The sequence below is a fragment of the Varroa jacobsoni genome, unplaced genomic scaffold (assembly GCF_002532875.2).
Source record: "Varroa jacobsoni isolate VJ856 unplaced genomic scaffold, vjacob_1.0 scaffold_949, whole genome shotgun sequence".
Lineage (NCBI taxonomy): Eukaryota > Metazoa > Arthropoda > Arachnida > Mesostigmata > Varroidae > Varroa > Varroa jacobsoni.
In genome coordinates this window covers 1-16,357 of record NW_019213851.1, presented here as the reverse complement: position 1 = coordinate 16,357, position 16,357 = coordinate 1, and the positions used below count along the sequence as shown (strand labels likewise).

The 16,357-nt window shown below is 43.7% G+C and overlaps 1 protein-coding gene across 1 annotated transcript in view; it reads left to right on the top strand.

The window, feature by feature from the left end:
* The window catches only part of LOC111265255 (protein amalgam), a 152,011-nt gene extending 140,584 nt beyond the window's left edge, over positions 1–11,427 (top strand). Inside the window, exon 5 of the mRNA XM_022841756.2 lies at positions 11,291–11,427. Coding sequence (XP_022697491.1) covers positions 11,291–11,379 — 89 coding nt within the window. The 3' untranslated portion in view covers positions 11,380–11,427. The remainder of the gene's footprint in view (positions 1–11,290) is intronic.
* Positions 11,428–16,357: the final 4,930 nt, after the last annotated feature.

Here is a 16,357-nt window from a genome sequence, read left to right as displayed (position 1 = left end):
AACCATTTTCCTCTATGAATCTTTTCTATTGGCATCCTTCAACTCGCAACTATGACGCTGTCTCTCGTTGAAATCTAGTTAAACACAATTGCCGAGATATAGTACAGTGTGGGCTGGAATTAATAGGACATCATGTTCATTTGTATGAAAGCTAAGCAATGGACGAAATTGGCAAAACGAATCGTATAACAAGCAGTAAGATTCTAAACTAGTAATATGGACCGCTTGCTTGATAGGAGCGGTAAGGACCCGTTATAAATTTTCATACAGATGCCACGCGTGATTTCTGTTTATGATCTTCAGTCGCAAATCTTTACTCACATACAGAAGTTCGACTTTGAAGTTATCAAAGCTAGGTTGTCGCACAAGCTCAGCATATCTCTGTGACACTATCGATTTCGGAAATTGTATGCCTCAACTAAAAGTTTAACTCAGTCCACAGCATTTTGCAGCATATGAACTGCAAAGTCAAGGAAAGACGTGGAAGTTTGGAGAGCTCGAAACGCTCGCTAAGCGTATCGTGTGAAATTTTGTCACGTATACTATTTGACCTTTATTTACTGGTGCTATCCTGTAGTCTACCCCCTACTTTTATTTAATATCTAGAAACGCTCAGAACGATAATTGCCCGTAAAAACAAAATTGCATGCTTCAAAACAGTGACTTATTTGCTTTTTACTTTTATGGCACAATACGCCAAATATTGTGTGATCTATGACCAAATAAATTGCTAAAACCCAACAAGCGTCTCGTCTAATCCACTGCTTTTACCTCTCTGAATTTGTTCCGATCCTTCTGACAAATTCCTACTTTTGGCATACGTCGTTTACGTCGTAAATGTTGAACGGGTAGTTCAATTGGAAGGTTCAATTGAAATTTTCATCCTTTTTACACTTTGGAAATTGGGAAAATCGAGAAGTTGGACCGAAGGCTTAGGAAGAGGAAAACGAGACAAGTTTAGAGTATTGAGACGCAATGAAAATATATCGACGTTTTGGAATGCGGAATAGCGGCATTGGACAGCGGCAGTACCATCAGCAGTACCAACTCTCGTATCGAAATGAACGGCGAACGCTGCGGCGAAGTTTCCCATTATATTTGAGGATGAAAAGTCGAAATAGTGACCTGTTTCTTCCTAAATTGTTGAAGATGAACGTTATAATTCGGAAGGAACAAATAAAGCTTCTACTCATGCCCTACACGAGCGCTCGTTCTTTACCATTTGTATTACTGGTCCGGAGAAACTCTGATGAATTCAGGTAATCCAACGAACTCTGCCAAAAGGTCGAAGAGGTCTTCAAAAAAGACCCGTCCAACTTCTGAAATCCAAACACATGTTCATAAAAATTGATGCGTTTTATATACGAGGTTGAAGTAAGTTTCTTTCTTGGAACAAGCGAGGTCCTCACATCTGATTTAAGGAGCTTCAGTGGCAGTAAAATAACATAATAATGTTGGCCTTGGCCGAGGTTCCGGCAGTGAATAAGGAACGACCGCTAAGGACTTTCTCCATGTAGGATTTTTCAGGATTTACCCGAGAAAGTGTCGGTAGAAAATCTGAACCTGTGTGCTGTATGTATTAGCCAATATATGAATGTAATTGCGAATATGCAACTATATGCTATCTTACATAGGGTTGTTGCAGCTAGAGTACCTTTGTACAAGAACGGCTGATCCTTGAGCATATATATATAGAAAATAGAATCGTATAAATAATTATCGTATTTCCTATTTCCATAAAACACGTATAGTTTAATGGTAGTATGAGATGTTACTGTATCAGTACTGTTGCTTTCCTGTTTTTTCTATGGCAGAGATTTTGGCAGCAATAAGCAGCATGCCGTTGCGGTCGGATCTGGAGCCCCCTGTTGTTACGAATATCCTGAAATATAGATGATCCACCCTACTAACCGATCGCAGGGAATCAGCAGTCTAAGGAATGAAGACTGGATTCCATTTGTGCCGCGAGCAAGTTGGGGGTTGGTTTTTTTTGGCAACATTGATTTTTGACTTTACCACCCCACCTTGCTGGTCGGCCTCTGCTACAGCCTGTCCCCGTCTTGTAACAAACAGCTGCTAGACGAATCACCAAGCTCATAAGATCTGTCACTTGTTTAGCTCGTTTCTATTTATGTAACCACCCTGTCTCAGTCACGTTTTTCGATATGACATGCGAGTGAGTCTGGGTGTTTCGGGTCGTGGAAGCGAGTGCTGAGGTGTGCCTGCCTTTCCACTTTTATAAGAAACGATTCAGCATAACCGTATGTGTAATTTAAGGGGATCCCCCCCCTTCCTTCTCTATGCAGATCTCGCTAGTACATTGTCCAGATTATGGCGTGATTTATGAATGACGAGACTAGCTTGCATATGGATGGACGGACAGATACATAAGCAGATGGTGAACGGAGACTAGAGCAGAAGGGGAAGAGGACCTGTCTAAAGGGGTCAGAGAAATGAAGCCGATTGAGGAACCGCCACAGAAGCGGCAGTGGCGACAGGCGGGAAATACGCACGAGCGTCAGTTCATTGCAAAGCATAAAAGATATTCGTTCGACCGTTCGTTGGCAGAGTGGTTGGTGTGAAATCGACTGTTGAACAGCTATCTGCTTGCGCAGCTGGAGTCTGCTACTGCTTTAGTCTTTTCTTTGCTTTTTTTCCTGCTATAACTCGCCGCCATTATTTCTTCAATTTCTATGTGGAACTTAACCCTGATACATTCCTGTCTTTGAAACTCCCTATCCGTTCTCGTACTCTGTTTTGCCTCCCTTTCCGCCTCCTTACAGAAGACGTCTCCGTTACCTTTTTCTATAGACCGCATGCCGGTCGCATTTGTCGACTCCATTCGTTTCTCGACGAGAACGCACGCTTTGTTGCGCGATTCTGCAAAGAATCGTGGTGGTTGTCGGCAGGTCGATGATTTATTACATTACGCAGAATGACGTTCGGCGATGGCTGTGACGTAAACGGCGGCAGAATAACGGAAGCTGCGGCGCCGGCAAATTAAGGGTGACGGTTATGGTAACATCGGCAGCCTTTGCAGCGTCGTACGTTCTATGTTGAGAAGGTTGCTGTGCTTTGCATATGCAGACAGAAATCCAAGAAAGGGCTAGTAGAAGGCAGAGGAAAACATGAAAAAGAAAAAGGATGGCAAAATGGGAGAACTGCGATGCTGAAGGACCTATCCCACCATCACCGCCACTGCTGCTGCCATTGTTAGCGGCTCACATTCACCTCGAGCGACGCAATCGATCAAGCGCCAGCGTTAGGCACTGAACTGCATAAGATGCGTTTGATCTATGGAGTTGAAGGCATAGGGCAACTAAAATTGGGCCTGAATTCCGCGATTTTTTCTGCTCTGGCGTTCACCCATACGTATCTACATATAAGTAAATCCTCTCTCCCTGTCGGGTTTTCTTTTACCATTTCTCACTTGTTCACCATTGTACTATCCGATGCGCATAACAAACAGCAAATCTGTTTACGAGTACGCGTACGATCTCAACCTGTTGAACATTTCAGTTCCCTGAAAAGGGCAACGATAGAACGCTTCCAATCATTTTAGCATACCATGAACCATCGTTGTAAGCATGTACACTAAATGTGGTGTGGCCCCGCTCAGGTAATAACAATGTTCAGTCTTGAGAGTTGCAGTAGAGGGAAAGCTAAGGGCTTAAATGGAGCTTTAATGGTTATAGGCTTCGAACAGGTGCTTTCGTAGGAGAAAGTGCTTTCAACCATGTTTCCCTCTTCTGCTCTTAGAGTAAGGAAATCTGGGATGGTTCCACCAGCTGATAAACCAGAGAGCTGTGGAGCTTTACCCAGATAGGGACGAGTGGCCTGCGGCTGCTCGCGGATTGGAGTTTAAACGCCTGTTACTGTCTTCCGGAACCGAAGAAAACGCGCACCAGATCAGCAAATCCGAGGGACCAGGAACATCGAAAATGGAAACGACGTACGAAAGGCAGGGAGTCTGCAAAGTAAGGGGTTGTCCAAGGTACGCCTGCGGCGATGGCCACTTCTGAGAGTTTGATCTTGTAGCAGCGTTTACCTTTTCTTTCCTTACTCAACCCCTGATCTGCTTTAGGATCTGATGCGGGATCATTCTTTGAGTACTGGCGGCATGATCGCCAGGAACAGAGGTCTTGCAAGGCGAACTTATGCATTTTACTTTATATCATAACTAAGAAAACACTCAATGACGTCATCTGGTTCCGTATTTTGTAGGTTAGCTTATTCGTCGGTTGCAGAGATATCGGAGAGTGTACACGGCTTTACGCGGATAGCAAAACTAAGGCAACGGGAGATCAGGAAACGATATTTGTGTAACACTATTGGGCTACACATTTTCACTCGTAGCGGTTTTCGTTTTCGTCGTATACAAAAACGCTAGGCCTCAGTGCAGAAACAAGAGCCACTGGTATCGGGAGTGTTCCCCGGAAAGGCTACCGGATGTAGACGACGTGCAACTGCACGGGGACTACATGATGACGGCATCCAACTGCAGTCTCGCTACATCTCCGCCTTATTGCACTTATTGGACACAAAATTTAGAGACAAAATATGCCTCGCAATGTTTCGCCCACCTCAGGCAATACGAAACAAGAGAAAAATGCGCCTCTCACATTGGCTGCAATACGCGGTTATTACGACTCACACATTTAAGGATGTAATGTCGTTTAAGGATTATGCCTTATCCATGAATAACACAACCTGACACTCCAAACTTGTAAAAGACTGGCACACATTAAAAAAAGATTTTCGGTTTTAACAAACTGAACGATAACCGACTTAGACAGGGAACACTGCCAATTTTTACCATTTGGGAGACACGAAGCCAGCCCAAGGGATAAACCACTAAGACGTGTCATATCGTTGTTTCTCAGTCGCGCTCGCGGGACATGGATTACAGTTTTTCGATGTTGTCCTTTCATAATCTAAATCCCGCGAGTTTACGATAAAAAAAAAAACCGCAAAATGTCTTACAATCGCGTTGGTCTCTTTCACCTTTCCTTCCCTGCTAATTTTTTTCTTTGAAAGTCCAACGAACGTGGCAGACCCACCACGTTCGTGCGCGGAGAACGGCTCACACCGGCCCAGTGCTGTTTGTGGCCGTAGAATCTTTTCCGTAGCTTTATGCTGTGGGGAAAAAGCGAGACGAAAAGAGAAAAGGAAAGGAACAAATCCCGGCATTACGTTTACACCCCGGGTCGGCCAGCGGCGAGCATTCGGACGCTTCTCGGACAGCGGAATCCGCTCGCTCGCGACTCTCGGAACCGAACGACTGAAGCGGACTGACTGCACTGTGGTGTGAGCCTCGTAGTCCTTCTTCCCCGCACAGCTCTTCGCCGGCCTTCGATTCCGAAAAGAACAGACCCTACCAAATCTCTTGGACGTGCGCGCTAGGTTTGTTGTTCATTGAAAACGTATTGGACCGTCGTAAATACCTGGACGGGCAGAAGTGCGAGAGAGATGCGCCATCGCCTCAATGTTTCGGTTCAGGCGGTAATGCCGAAAGCAAACGAGAATCAGTTCCGTTCATGAGAGCTGGCTGGCTGTTTCACTGGTTGGCCGATTGATCGCTGCAGCGCTGCTTTTGCAATGAACCTAACGTAACATTGGAACGGGCGGACAGCTGATGGCCGGGAGCAGCGGATGCGGAAAGTACATTTCTCGAAGCACTAGGAGTAGTTGTAGCAGTAGTAGCTATTATCGTACGGGTACTCATACGTTAGACCGTTCACCGAAGAGAAAGAAAGAGCCTTTCATAGCAAACGAAAGGAAACGCCGAATCAAGTGCGTTTATTGAAGACTGCTAGCGCGCTAACAAATGTCATATATATATATATATCGTATGAATTTCCATACCTAGGTTGTATTGTCTGTACACTTATTCTTCATACGCACAGGTTGACCATAAACACGTCCCTTCTATCCCGTACACACGCATAACAACGACGGATGCGTTTGTAATTGTCTGTATACCAGTTTTTACTGTATAATAACTAGGTTGCGCGTTCCATTAAACAAATACGACCATTACTGTCTGCGATGGCTTTGTTCGGTGCAGCTCAATTATGTAGGAAGTTTTTGTTGTCTGCTCGAGTGTTTGTTGCCTGAAGAGAAGGAATGTCGACTTGCAGAAGGGAAAGGACTAACCCTCTCGCGCAAAAGGTCCGTAGTCACCCCTCGTGTGTGATAAAGTTTTTTTCGAGACAACGCCCATAATTGCTTCCTTCCCATCTATTCTTCGTTTATCAGAAGAACACACTGAACTTTATCTAGTGCATTTGTTCCGTGTCTATATTGTATACTGGACTGCGAGAGAAATGTATTTATTGTCAGCCACACACACCATCGATATCGGTTCTCTCAACACCTCGATTGATACCTCGGCATACGAATACCTTGTCTTTCGTACGAGTCGTTTATTTGGTTATGCTTCATCTTCGTAGCATTATCCTTTATAATGGATAACGAACAAGTCCGTCAATATTAAATGCGATGTAGCTACGACCCCAATGGATTTGCGTTTAGCAGGTTGCCACTAGCGTTTGTGATTGCAACGTATCGTCATAATGCCCTGTTATCCCCGACCCCTGGTAGTGGCTATCGCGTTAGCAGAACGCTAGCCAACATTTCAAACTTTACACACTCCTAAGCTAAGCCCGGGAGCCCAGTCGTTTGCAACGTTCTGGGTACGGCTCCCTTATGGGGTATACAGAGTTATGGGGTCGGAACGGGTGAACGCGGATAAGGCCGCAACTTCTAACAACATCGTCGGCATGGTGAAGCGGCGAGCCATGACGGCAAGCACCGACATAGTGCCGAAGTGGCACTGGGAATCGACCAAAGATGCTCATGGAGTAGCGCAGCGGCCTTACAAGCTTCTCAATAGACAGACTGGTCTATGTGCCGGCAGCTGCGTAACTGCTAATAGCCACCTGATAAGTAATGCCGCATATCCGCCATTCGGTCCAAGTTACCCTAGCCATAGAGAGCAGTGAACTGGCTTCAACCTACGAAGGAGCTCCATAAGCAACGGAGATAGCGCGTACAGAACAACAAGCTCGCAGAATGGTGAGTCAGGTAGTTTCGACATACGTACGAAGACCTCGCGGATAATCTGGGGTAGACTACAATATACATTTGTCCGCACTACATTCAGCCGGTGTCCCTTTGCTCTCTCTCTTTCTCTCGCACTCCGTTTCTAATAAAACTGGTTCGTTAACATAATAGTGGTGTGGGGTAGAGCAATAGAGTGGGGTATGGCAAAAGGAAACACGCAATCCTAATCCCTTAGCAACTTGCATCACATATCCTGTTAGAAGGTGGAAGAGGAGCTGCTTTTTTTAAACGGCCTCCTTCATTTGAAAAGAATGAAATTTCATTCGGAATTCCAAGCAGACAAACGTTTTCGTAAAAGTTGATCAAGGTGCTATAGTCCGCCTGTAGAAAGTAGACATATAGGTGGGTTTCCATTGACTCATCCTGCAGTAATTATCGCGCTGGAAGCTCGTTGACGAATTATAATGTAAAATAATGAGCACAAGGGCACCAACCCAGCCCATCTCAGGGTCGAGGGGCATTTACTATCAATTTTGCTTTTCTTGCACATTGTCATTGCCCAGGTTCAAAGAGTAATCCAGCTTCGTGATTTAGCAGATAATTTAGACAGCTCATCAGAGTATAACAAGAGGTTCATTTGATTGTCTCGGTATAAAGACAGAGATGAGGTTGATTTCTATGGAAATTATTTCTGATCACTTGTATTCATTTTAGTTTGTCGCTTATCCAGGCCTTTGTATCTTGTTCAAGAAACGGGCATTAGCTACGGTTTACCGAGTTTGGTATAGATCGCGTCGCGTGGCTCCTTGCGGCTAGTGCTTTCCTACGGGTGGGTGCATTAAATACCCATTTGGGTCCAAGCAGTCTTGGGCGAGTCTTCTTGTGTCTCGATCAGCAATGAGTGAATCGAACCCATTCCCCATTCCTAACTAGGCACCTCCTACCTTTGAGCAGGGTGTGGACCACTCAAATACTGAATCCACCTGAGGAGGTTTGGGTAAGCACTTGATATACCGTCTATGTCCCAGAACCACGTAGGATGATAGTTAGTGGTTCTTCTATATTGATGCAACTAGAGTCATAGTGCAGACTGGCTGCTATATTTAAGTTGACAGTTCAGCTCTAATGACCACGATGCATCACGAAGAATCGCTAAACCTCTAATATAAGACAACCATAGTACCCAAACTGTTAGCAAACATACGCAAGGGAGTGCGTTTGTAACAGGTGGCTGTCGAGGAGAGTAAGTTGTTTTAGTAGCAACATTTACTACGGTTAACAATTGTCGCCATTCGAAATTTTCGGTTTACCAACATAAGGTCGTTAAAGCATTTTCTTCCACAATTTATGTTTCCTAAGTGCAGCGCTACTTCACTAAAGCACTAAAAAAACCCCGAATGTGCTCACCCTAAAGTGTACTGCTGGGTTTCTTCCCAGCTACGTGGGGTAAACGGCGTTGGCCCGGTCTGTCGAGTTCAGCGACGTGAGCATGCGCCAAGCTACATACATTAGGCTGGCCAGGATGATTCCGTTAGAATGCATGGATATTTGATGCCCACCTCTTCTTATTCCAATAGAACTCACTCCGAAAAGCGCTTTTTCCCTATAATTTAGCTAATGTTAAGGGTCAACGGAAGGTATTTGTCTGGTACTCCACGTTCTCAGCTAAACCGACGGATAGACACCGAGAAATAAACAGGGCGTTAAAAACAGTGAGATCTGACCCACGAATATGGCCTAGTGAAGTCTTCAGAGAGACTACTACAATCACATATTATTTCTGCTAGACTGTCTTTTTTTGAGGTTTTTTTTCTTTGTATATAACTAGAACGAATCCGGTCAGGTTTTCACGTTATATTTCTAGGATTAATTAACAGAAACTTTGCCTTGGCTTTAATAGTAGTCCAAAAATGTTCATATTATTCGAAGAAGTTAAAATCTATAGGAATCAACAAGCATTCTTAAGAACCACTTTCACTGCCATTGTTAGTATCTTTCCAACAAAAGATGAACACGGCGACCTGTAATCCATGACTAAACTGCGGGTATACATATCTGTTGCATTGAGTCGAAAACAGATTGTGATTAAAACGACGATAGCGATAACAAACATTTAATGCACTCTAAGTTGCTACAACTGTTTTGTCTAGTCTAGTAGTTTTCAGTTGAGCGCCATCCATGACACTCCTTCACGTAAGCAAAAGGAGAGATGTCAACATATAGATTCAGCAATGCTGGGATATTTGTGTTTATTCCCCTAGAACCTTCCTGGCTCTATCGACCAACGTAGACATGTTACAGTGACTACCGAACAAATTTATTAGTTAACGCACTAGTGCGAATTGGGGCCTAATGAGATAGACGGCAGTCTTCTGAGGACGTCAGGCTAAACAAGGCAAAAAGTTTCGGCCCGGTCGCCTTGTCACCAGGTGGGCGCAACATCCCCTCAGGCTGTAATCCGACCTAGCCTGCGGTTAGTTGTCGTTCTAAGCTCGAAGAAGCTTGCGTTGCTTCAAGTAGAGGTTGGTCAATGTTTCTCACATTAGTCATGTGGAACGCTTTTTGCGATCATATGGGTAAAGTCAGCCACTCGGCTCCAGCAGGTATCTTCGCTACTGTCATTAGAGGACCAGGTTAGTAGTTGAGGTCTTCAGTATTAGCCTGGCCAGACTCTTCTTTTAGCAGTTGACTGAGATCAGCTTCCCATTGGTCAGCCTTGATAGAACAACCCTGTAAGAATCTACGTGTCGATATGAGACGCACAATTAGTGGAAGCGTCAATGAGCCAGCGAGCGTTTTGTTTGTGCATCTTCACGTATGCTGTGGTGGAACACAGTTGACAAATACAACCTAATGTAAATACGATCTGTATTTCCCCAAGTATACATTATTTATGAACGCCAATGCCTGAGCTAAGCTGATTTGTCTTAAATAGACTGAAAAACAATTCCTGAAATGCAGCCTATGATAGTGCCTATATATAAGAACTTAAATCCATATATTTTCCTTTCACTGAAATGCCACGCACATTCCCCTTTCTTCCAATTGTACCTTATTGAAAGCTGTAACAAAACAATTGCTTTTTCGTACAATATATTGTAAATACGAGAACAAGTACACTCATTTACCGCTTGCAGCGTTTATCTGTGTCCATATAGCTAGCTCCGAGCATCTGGCTAAAATATTGGAATCGTCAATTGTCGGGATACGGAAATCCCAGCAGAAGCAAAGATATTAAACGGAAAGGCCTATAACACAGAGACAAAAAAGAAAAAAGGTATCACTGTCGGCCGACCACGCCGAGGAAGCTAACCGGGTCGGCAAAGCTCGCCTTTTGTGGTAAATCTGTCGCTGGCCCGGCCGGGCACGCAACACAGTTCACGTTAAATCTAGGCCGACGTCTGGGATACGCTAGCTGGCGAAAGAGTCATCCACAATTACGTATTCAGTCCCACACGGGAGCCTCTTGCATGTTGTTGTAGTGCTGATAAATGAAAACCGCATGAGCACCGTGAGAGGCCTCATCTGGTTGGTGAGCATCTTTTGTGCTTTGAGAAGCAACCGCACTGTAGTCGGTGAGATCCTTGTAGCAGCTGCTATCTTCTCTTCTGCGCACCTTAGGCCCCGACATCGAGGGATCACCGTAATAGAATATGAGGTGTACCAGAGAAGCAGTCAGTACGGCTGCCCTCGCCAATTAGGAGTGTCGAGCAGCCTGGAGGCAACACCGATATATTAGGGCACTGGTAATACTACAACGGCTGTTCGATCCTGTAAATACCTGATCTACTTGTAGCAGGAAGACAGGGATTTGATAAAATCGGCAAAAGACAATAGACCTTGTGCAGGAATAGGAAATTTATTGTGGCTTATAATGTCATGTCGCTACGCCTCAGAAATGCCGTCGTAAACGGACAGCTTTGTTATTGCGGGTGTTCATTCGTACATCGCTAAATAAGCGTCGTAAAAAAAAATTTAAATTACTACCACAAACGACAACAGATATTATTCGAATTGGAAATTATTTTCTTTGGTTCGATACCTCCCGATACAACGAATACCTCGGTCGAGGTGGTCTAGCAGAACTCAGAAGCCATTCATAATACGTCACTTCACATTTTTATGCGTTTTAAAAACAGTATCGCTTATCTATAAGCGGCGGATCTCTATGACACTGCATTTAACCCTGTACGTCATTTCTAATCCTTGTAAATCTCCGTTACAGGTAAACGAGACTCATACGTCATAGTGGAAAACTTTCTTCTTCTATTTTTAGAATCCCACGAGACTGTCTTGAACAACAAAAAAAGTTAAAATGTATCTGTAAAATGTCTGAAAGAGTGGATATCTTATAGCTTGCTAGGAATAAAAGTAAGGCATCTATATCCCATAGCTGGACTCATGCTATTTCTCCTTTATTTGATAGCCAGAGGCTCCTGCTTTCTGAGGTACTACTACCACTAGTCTCCAATAAAGCACAAGAGTACTTCGTCTGAATTCGGACCTTGACGGCCTATTGATCATAACGGGCATACGTTCATCCGTTATTTTTTTTTACCAGAGAAAAGCCAGTTATTTCTACAACAAGGTAGTAAAGTCACTCTATGGAAGAATAAGCTGTCGTTTTCCTAGCCTGGCTGAAGAAGTCAACACTTCCAGTTCGACCGCCGAAAGGACCACGGATTTGCATGGAGCAAACCGAAAGATTCTCGATAGAGTTTAGATTAAAAGGGTTCGTAAATATATCAAATAAAATATAGAGACTGACGGCTGATTTTTTACGACCAAAAGCACATGTAAAAAGTCTCGCTGAAAAATCATATTTCTTCGGGCAGATCCAGTTTTAAAAAAGTCTTTATTATTAAATCCAAGCCAGATACTTGAAGTAAGAAGAGATTTTTTTAGTAACAGATAGGACCTACTGCTGCGTAATACTATTGAAGGGGAATCCAATGAATATAATAGCAAAATAAGATCATTAAGAAGAACAACTGCATCTTCAATTATTGGAAGAAGTTGCAATTAGTTTATAGGTGGCTTTTTTATTTCCATTAGGATGATATATGCACATTTTTACTAAATTGATTTCGACGAAGTGATCCCTTCGAGCCGCTACCGAATCGATTGTGTTAAGTTCGCATTGCCCTAATACAGAATAGCTATCGATTAATTGGTAGTTTTCACAGCAACGGGCATCAGATGCCAATCCAGCCATCCCCAGCCATGGCCTTTCTCTTAACAGCTCATCAACATTCTCATCAAGAGCTTGTTTTCTTATTTCCTAGATATATCTATGATACAGAAAGCTATTCCTCCTCGCACCCCCTATCTCCTCGGCTTTATGAGCCTATCAGACTATTTGTTTTTTTTCTCTTTTTTCCTCTGCGATCAGAATTTTAGGCAGCCAGCAGTGACCTGAAGCCTGTCAAACAGCATCTGCCAATCATGTCAGTCAGTCAGTCAGTCAGTCCCATCTCACATTGGTAATGATCGCGAACCCTCGTTTGCCCTTACTTCCTATGATGATCATGATGCCGACGCTGATCGCCAGACAGATGTCATTTCTCTCCTCGTCCAGAAGCAAACTCTTCTCCTGTTTGGCACATCGAATTCTCGTTGTGGCTCGTCGCATTTGCGTATATTATTACTCCCTGTAATAACAACTCACAATAACGGCATCACAACGGGCTGTTGCAGAAATGCTTTTAATTTGTTTCCTAATCGAAAGCAGTCGTCGTCGTCGTAGTAAAAGAAGCAGTAATATTGCGTCAACAGTGATATAGGCGAAACAAGTACACCTGAATGTGTGCATGTGCATGTACTTGTACAGCCATAGACGAGCGAAGACAAGCGTGCAAAATGGCGGGCAGAATGCATTGGGTTACCACTGGCTTTGACAGATTTCAGCGGTTCCTTCAACCAATCCTGGGTTCATAAAACGAGTGTGAGGCACACACGCTCCGAACAGACAACTAAACTGTAGTATAATTTCAGGCTAATCTAAGAAGTCACCATGATAGTTTAGTGGGTTTTAGGGACACGTTGTGGTCTGGGTTGGAACTTGAACACAGACAAACTTGTTCCGTACAGCGAGTCAGTCGCCCGATGGAATGCTTAACGGTGCTACCATACATCAAGCTTGAAAGATGGAGGCGAATATAAGAAACGTGTTATCCTTCTCAGTTAAGGCGTTCTGAGTTGAAAGGTAACGTGTATTCAGGCTATTAGTGTCCCAAAAGTACCTATCATAGTGAATTTGGAAGTAAACGTGTTTCAAATGCCCTTTCGTGTAGATACGGACGGATGGGCTTTTCTAGCTAGCGTACGATAAATGACGATATCCAGTTTTTATAAAGAAGAATTTAATCTTCATGTCTGTAGTATTCAACGAGTGGCATCATTGAATTGGTATCAAAACCCAAAAAAAAAAAAAAAAAAAAAAGACCGGAAAAAGCAACGTTAGGTATGTAGTAAATATTTTATAGTAGGCGGGATCGATGCTAGGTTGCAACCGCGCCGATAGAAATACTATGTTTCGTAGGCGGCTACGTGAATCTGCTCTAGTGGAACCCTATCTTGAGCACGAGGCGTGAAAAAGATCGATGACCTCACGCGATCCGTGCTAGTACCCAGCTTACGAACCGTTTCGCAATTTGCTTTCGATACTTCATAAGCGCCCGTTACCAAGCCAACGTATCTGGCCAGCGTCATGCGACACAAACTAAGACCGCTGTCGAACTAAAAGTATGCTAATCACTTACCTTAAAAGCTTCGCCGTATCATTCACATTGTGAAGGACCGCTTTCAGATGTTACTTGGTGACCACCTAACTTAGGCTCAAGCTATATCTTAGTTCAACAGTATCTGCAATAGACTTTTCGGGAAACGTGAACTTAGCGGTTTTTAATAGTAGGCAGCAATCAAAATATCTTGAGTCCGCTAGCTAAAGCCCAATGCAGTGACTTGTCAGCATCAGCATTTCCGCAATGCGTGTGCGTACTAATAGAGAACGATTTTAGTATATATAGCAAACGCGTTCTTTGATATGCGCTTAGTTTAAGGCGCAAGCTTCGGACCAGCCCTCACGGAAATAGAGGAGGCACTGGGCCACACGCGTGAAGGCTCTGGGCCATTGGGTCATCGAAACTTTTCCCGACCAAGGTGCTTCAGGCTGACTTCGGACGTGATGCGCTACATTCCCGATTCAACTTTGAACTACTGACCCTTGCTGTGATTTAGGTTGGCAATGTTCTCTCTCAAACTGTGCACTTTGCCCTCTACGCGAGGACTATCTGCTATAGTGGACATGCTACAGAGAGGATATGGCTGCGACAAGCCCCATAGGAAACCCATGACTAGGATCGAAAATCATCGTAGGGCCCCAACGGGACAACAACTGTCGTTCATATTGTAAACGAATAGAGATGTTCAGTACGTAACCGCACCGCGAATGATGACAAATAAGTAGGCGGAAATATAGTGAAGTAGCGATGACTACTTGATCGCCTCTACAAGCCAATAGAAAGCTCTGAGGGGCTTCCGCTTTCAACCATTATAGACCTAGGACAAGTGGCTTACTAAGACGAGGCTGACAAGTCACCATCATTCCTATGATTATCGCTGGCATCGTTTATGTAGGATAATATAATGACTTTGTTTTTTTTTAATAGTTTTTTGAAATTAGATAACTTATTTTTACAGGAACGGTTTCTCTATGAAACACATGCACCCCTCCTGCACTGGTGTCATGCTTACTTCTAGTCTGTTTCTATGACTCCAGAATGGTAAGCAGTATTTGGCGGAGTGTTATTTATGTTAGGTATTTGAATTTATTGAATCGAACCTGTTCGGTACAGGTTCCGCTCGGATTCGTATTTTCCATGAGGGCCCACATCATGCGCTCATAAGGTGTGTATGCTTTGCAGAATTGAGTATAACTCCGGTACAATCTACATTTATCACTGACGATATTGGCCTCGCAAATTATTTACCCTACGTGTGTATAACCATGAGATCGCTAGAGCCGTACGACGAGGAGCGCGTAAAGACAGGAGTGAATCTTGCCACCACCTGATTCAATGACCCGCGCAGGCTTTGGCGCAGGTCGGTGAGCGAATACAGGAGGCACTGGCCCGCAACGAATATCACCATAAATCTCGTTATATAAATCTCCGTTTGCTTCTTTAGCCGTTCCTCTTGCTCCGGTCTTCGATCAAAACGATAGCGGCGTGAGCTTAAGTTCGCAAATTCAGACTTTTCCCATTCATCTGATCGGAATGGCACTTTTAAGCAAATGCTTAATTTAGGCAAACAAATTTCGTTCAATTGCGAGATAAATACAGAATCACGGGCGTACGGTATATCCGGCCGATGAGAATAACTGTAACTGACTTAAAGGTAATGGCGGGTTTCATGGGAATCGTCTGAATCAGATTATTTTCAAAACCTGAGAGTGAATGCAGTTTTCCACAGGATATTAGTTAGTGTATTGTTATTCTTGTTATACATTAGACGTATTTTAGTTTATTATTATTTAGATTATTAGTATTTTTAGTTGGATGCATGTCTGCGGCGTTACTGATTTGTACGCGGTGTACTCACTAGTGTTATAATTATTCAATTTATTTAAACGTAGTGCGGGTTGCCCATGCTGACTGGTAAGTCACAATAAAAGCCAACATGTCAATTTTTGAAAAAAATATTCCGCGGCGGGAAGTATTGCCATAATCTGGATGACTTGTCTAGGGCGTGCAAGCTCCGTGAAGCCTTATTACTTATCGGGATATGGATATATGTTAAGGACCTGGTGAAATTTATGGTCGTCATGCTGGATCAGAGAGAATACAATTTTACCCCGAACTCGTAAAGCGTTCAAATAATTCCCCATAGTTCTTTACACAGAGCTCACGCGCATCATTTAATTATTGAGGGGCTGTTAAGTTACACGCCCAACTGAAAGTTTCGGTTATTTTTAGATTCGAACTACTGTTCACATTCTACTGGGTGCTGCCCATTTGACTAACCGAGGAGACCAATTTCTCCTTTCTCCTGTCGGTTCCATTTACGTATAACTAGTCCCCATGCGACAGTTCGCTTCATAATATCACAAACGAAGCTAAATAGGCGCCTAGCAATGTTACATAACGAGTTTGTTGAGCTTCGCCAAAACGCTTGGATTCGTTGCTATAGGGTAAGAGTTCCTCTAAAAGACCGACGAAGATCTCCTGGGCATGGGCGGAGACTCACTCATGGTGAGAGCTGTAATCTACTCGGGGGGGGGGGGGGGCAACTG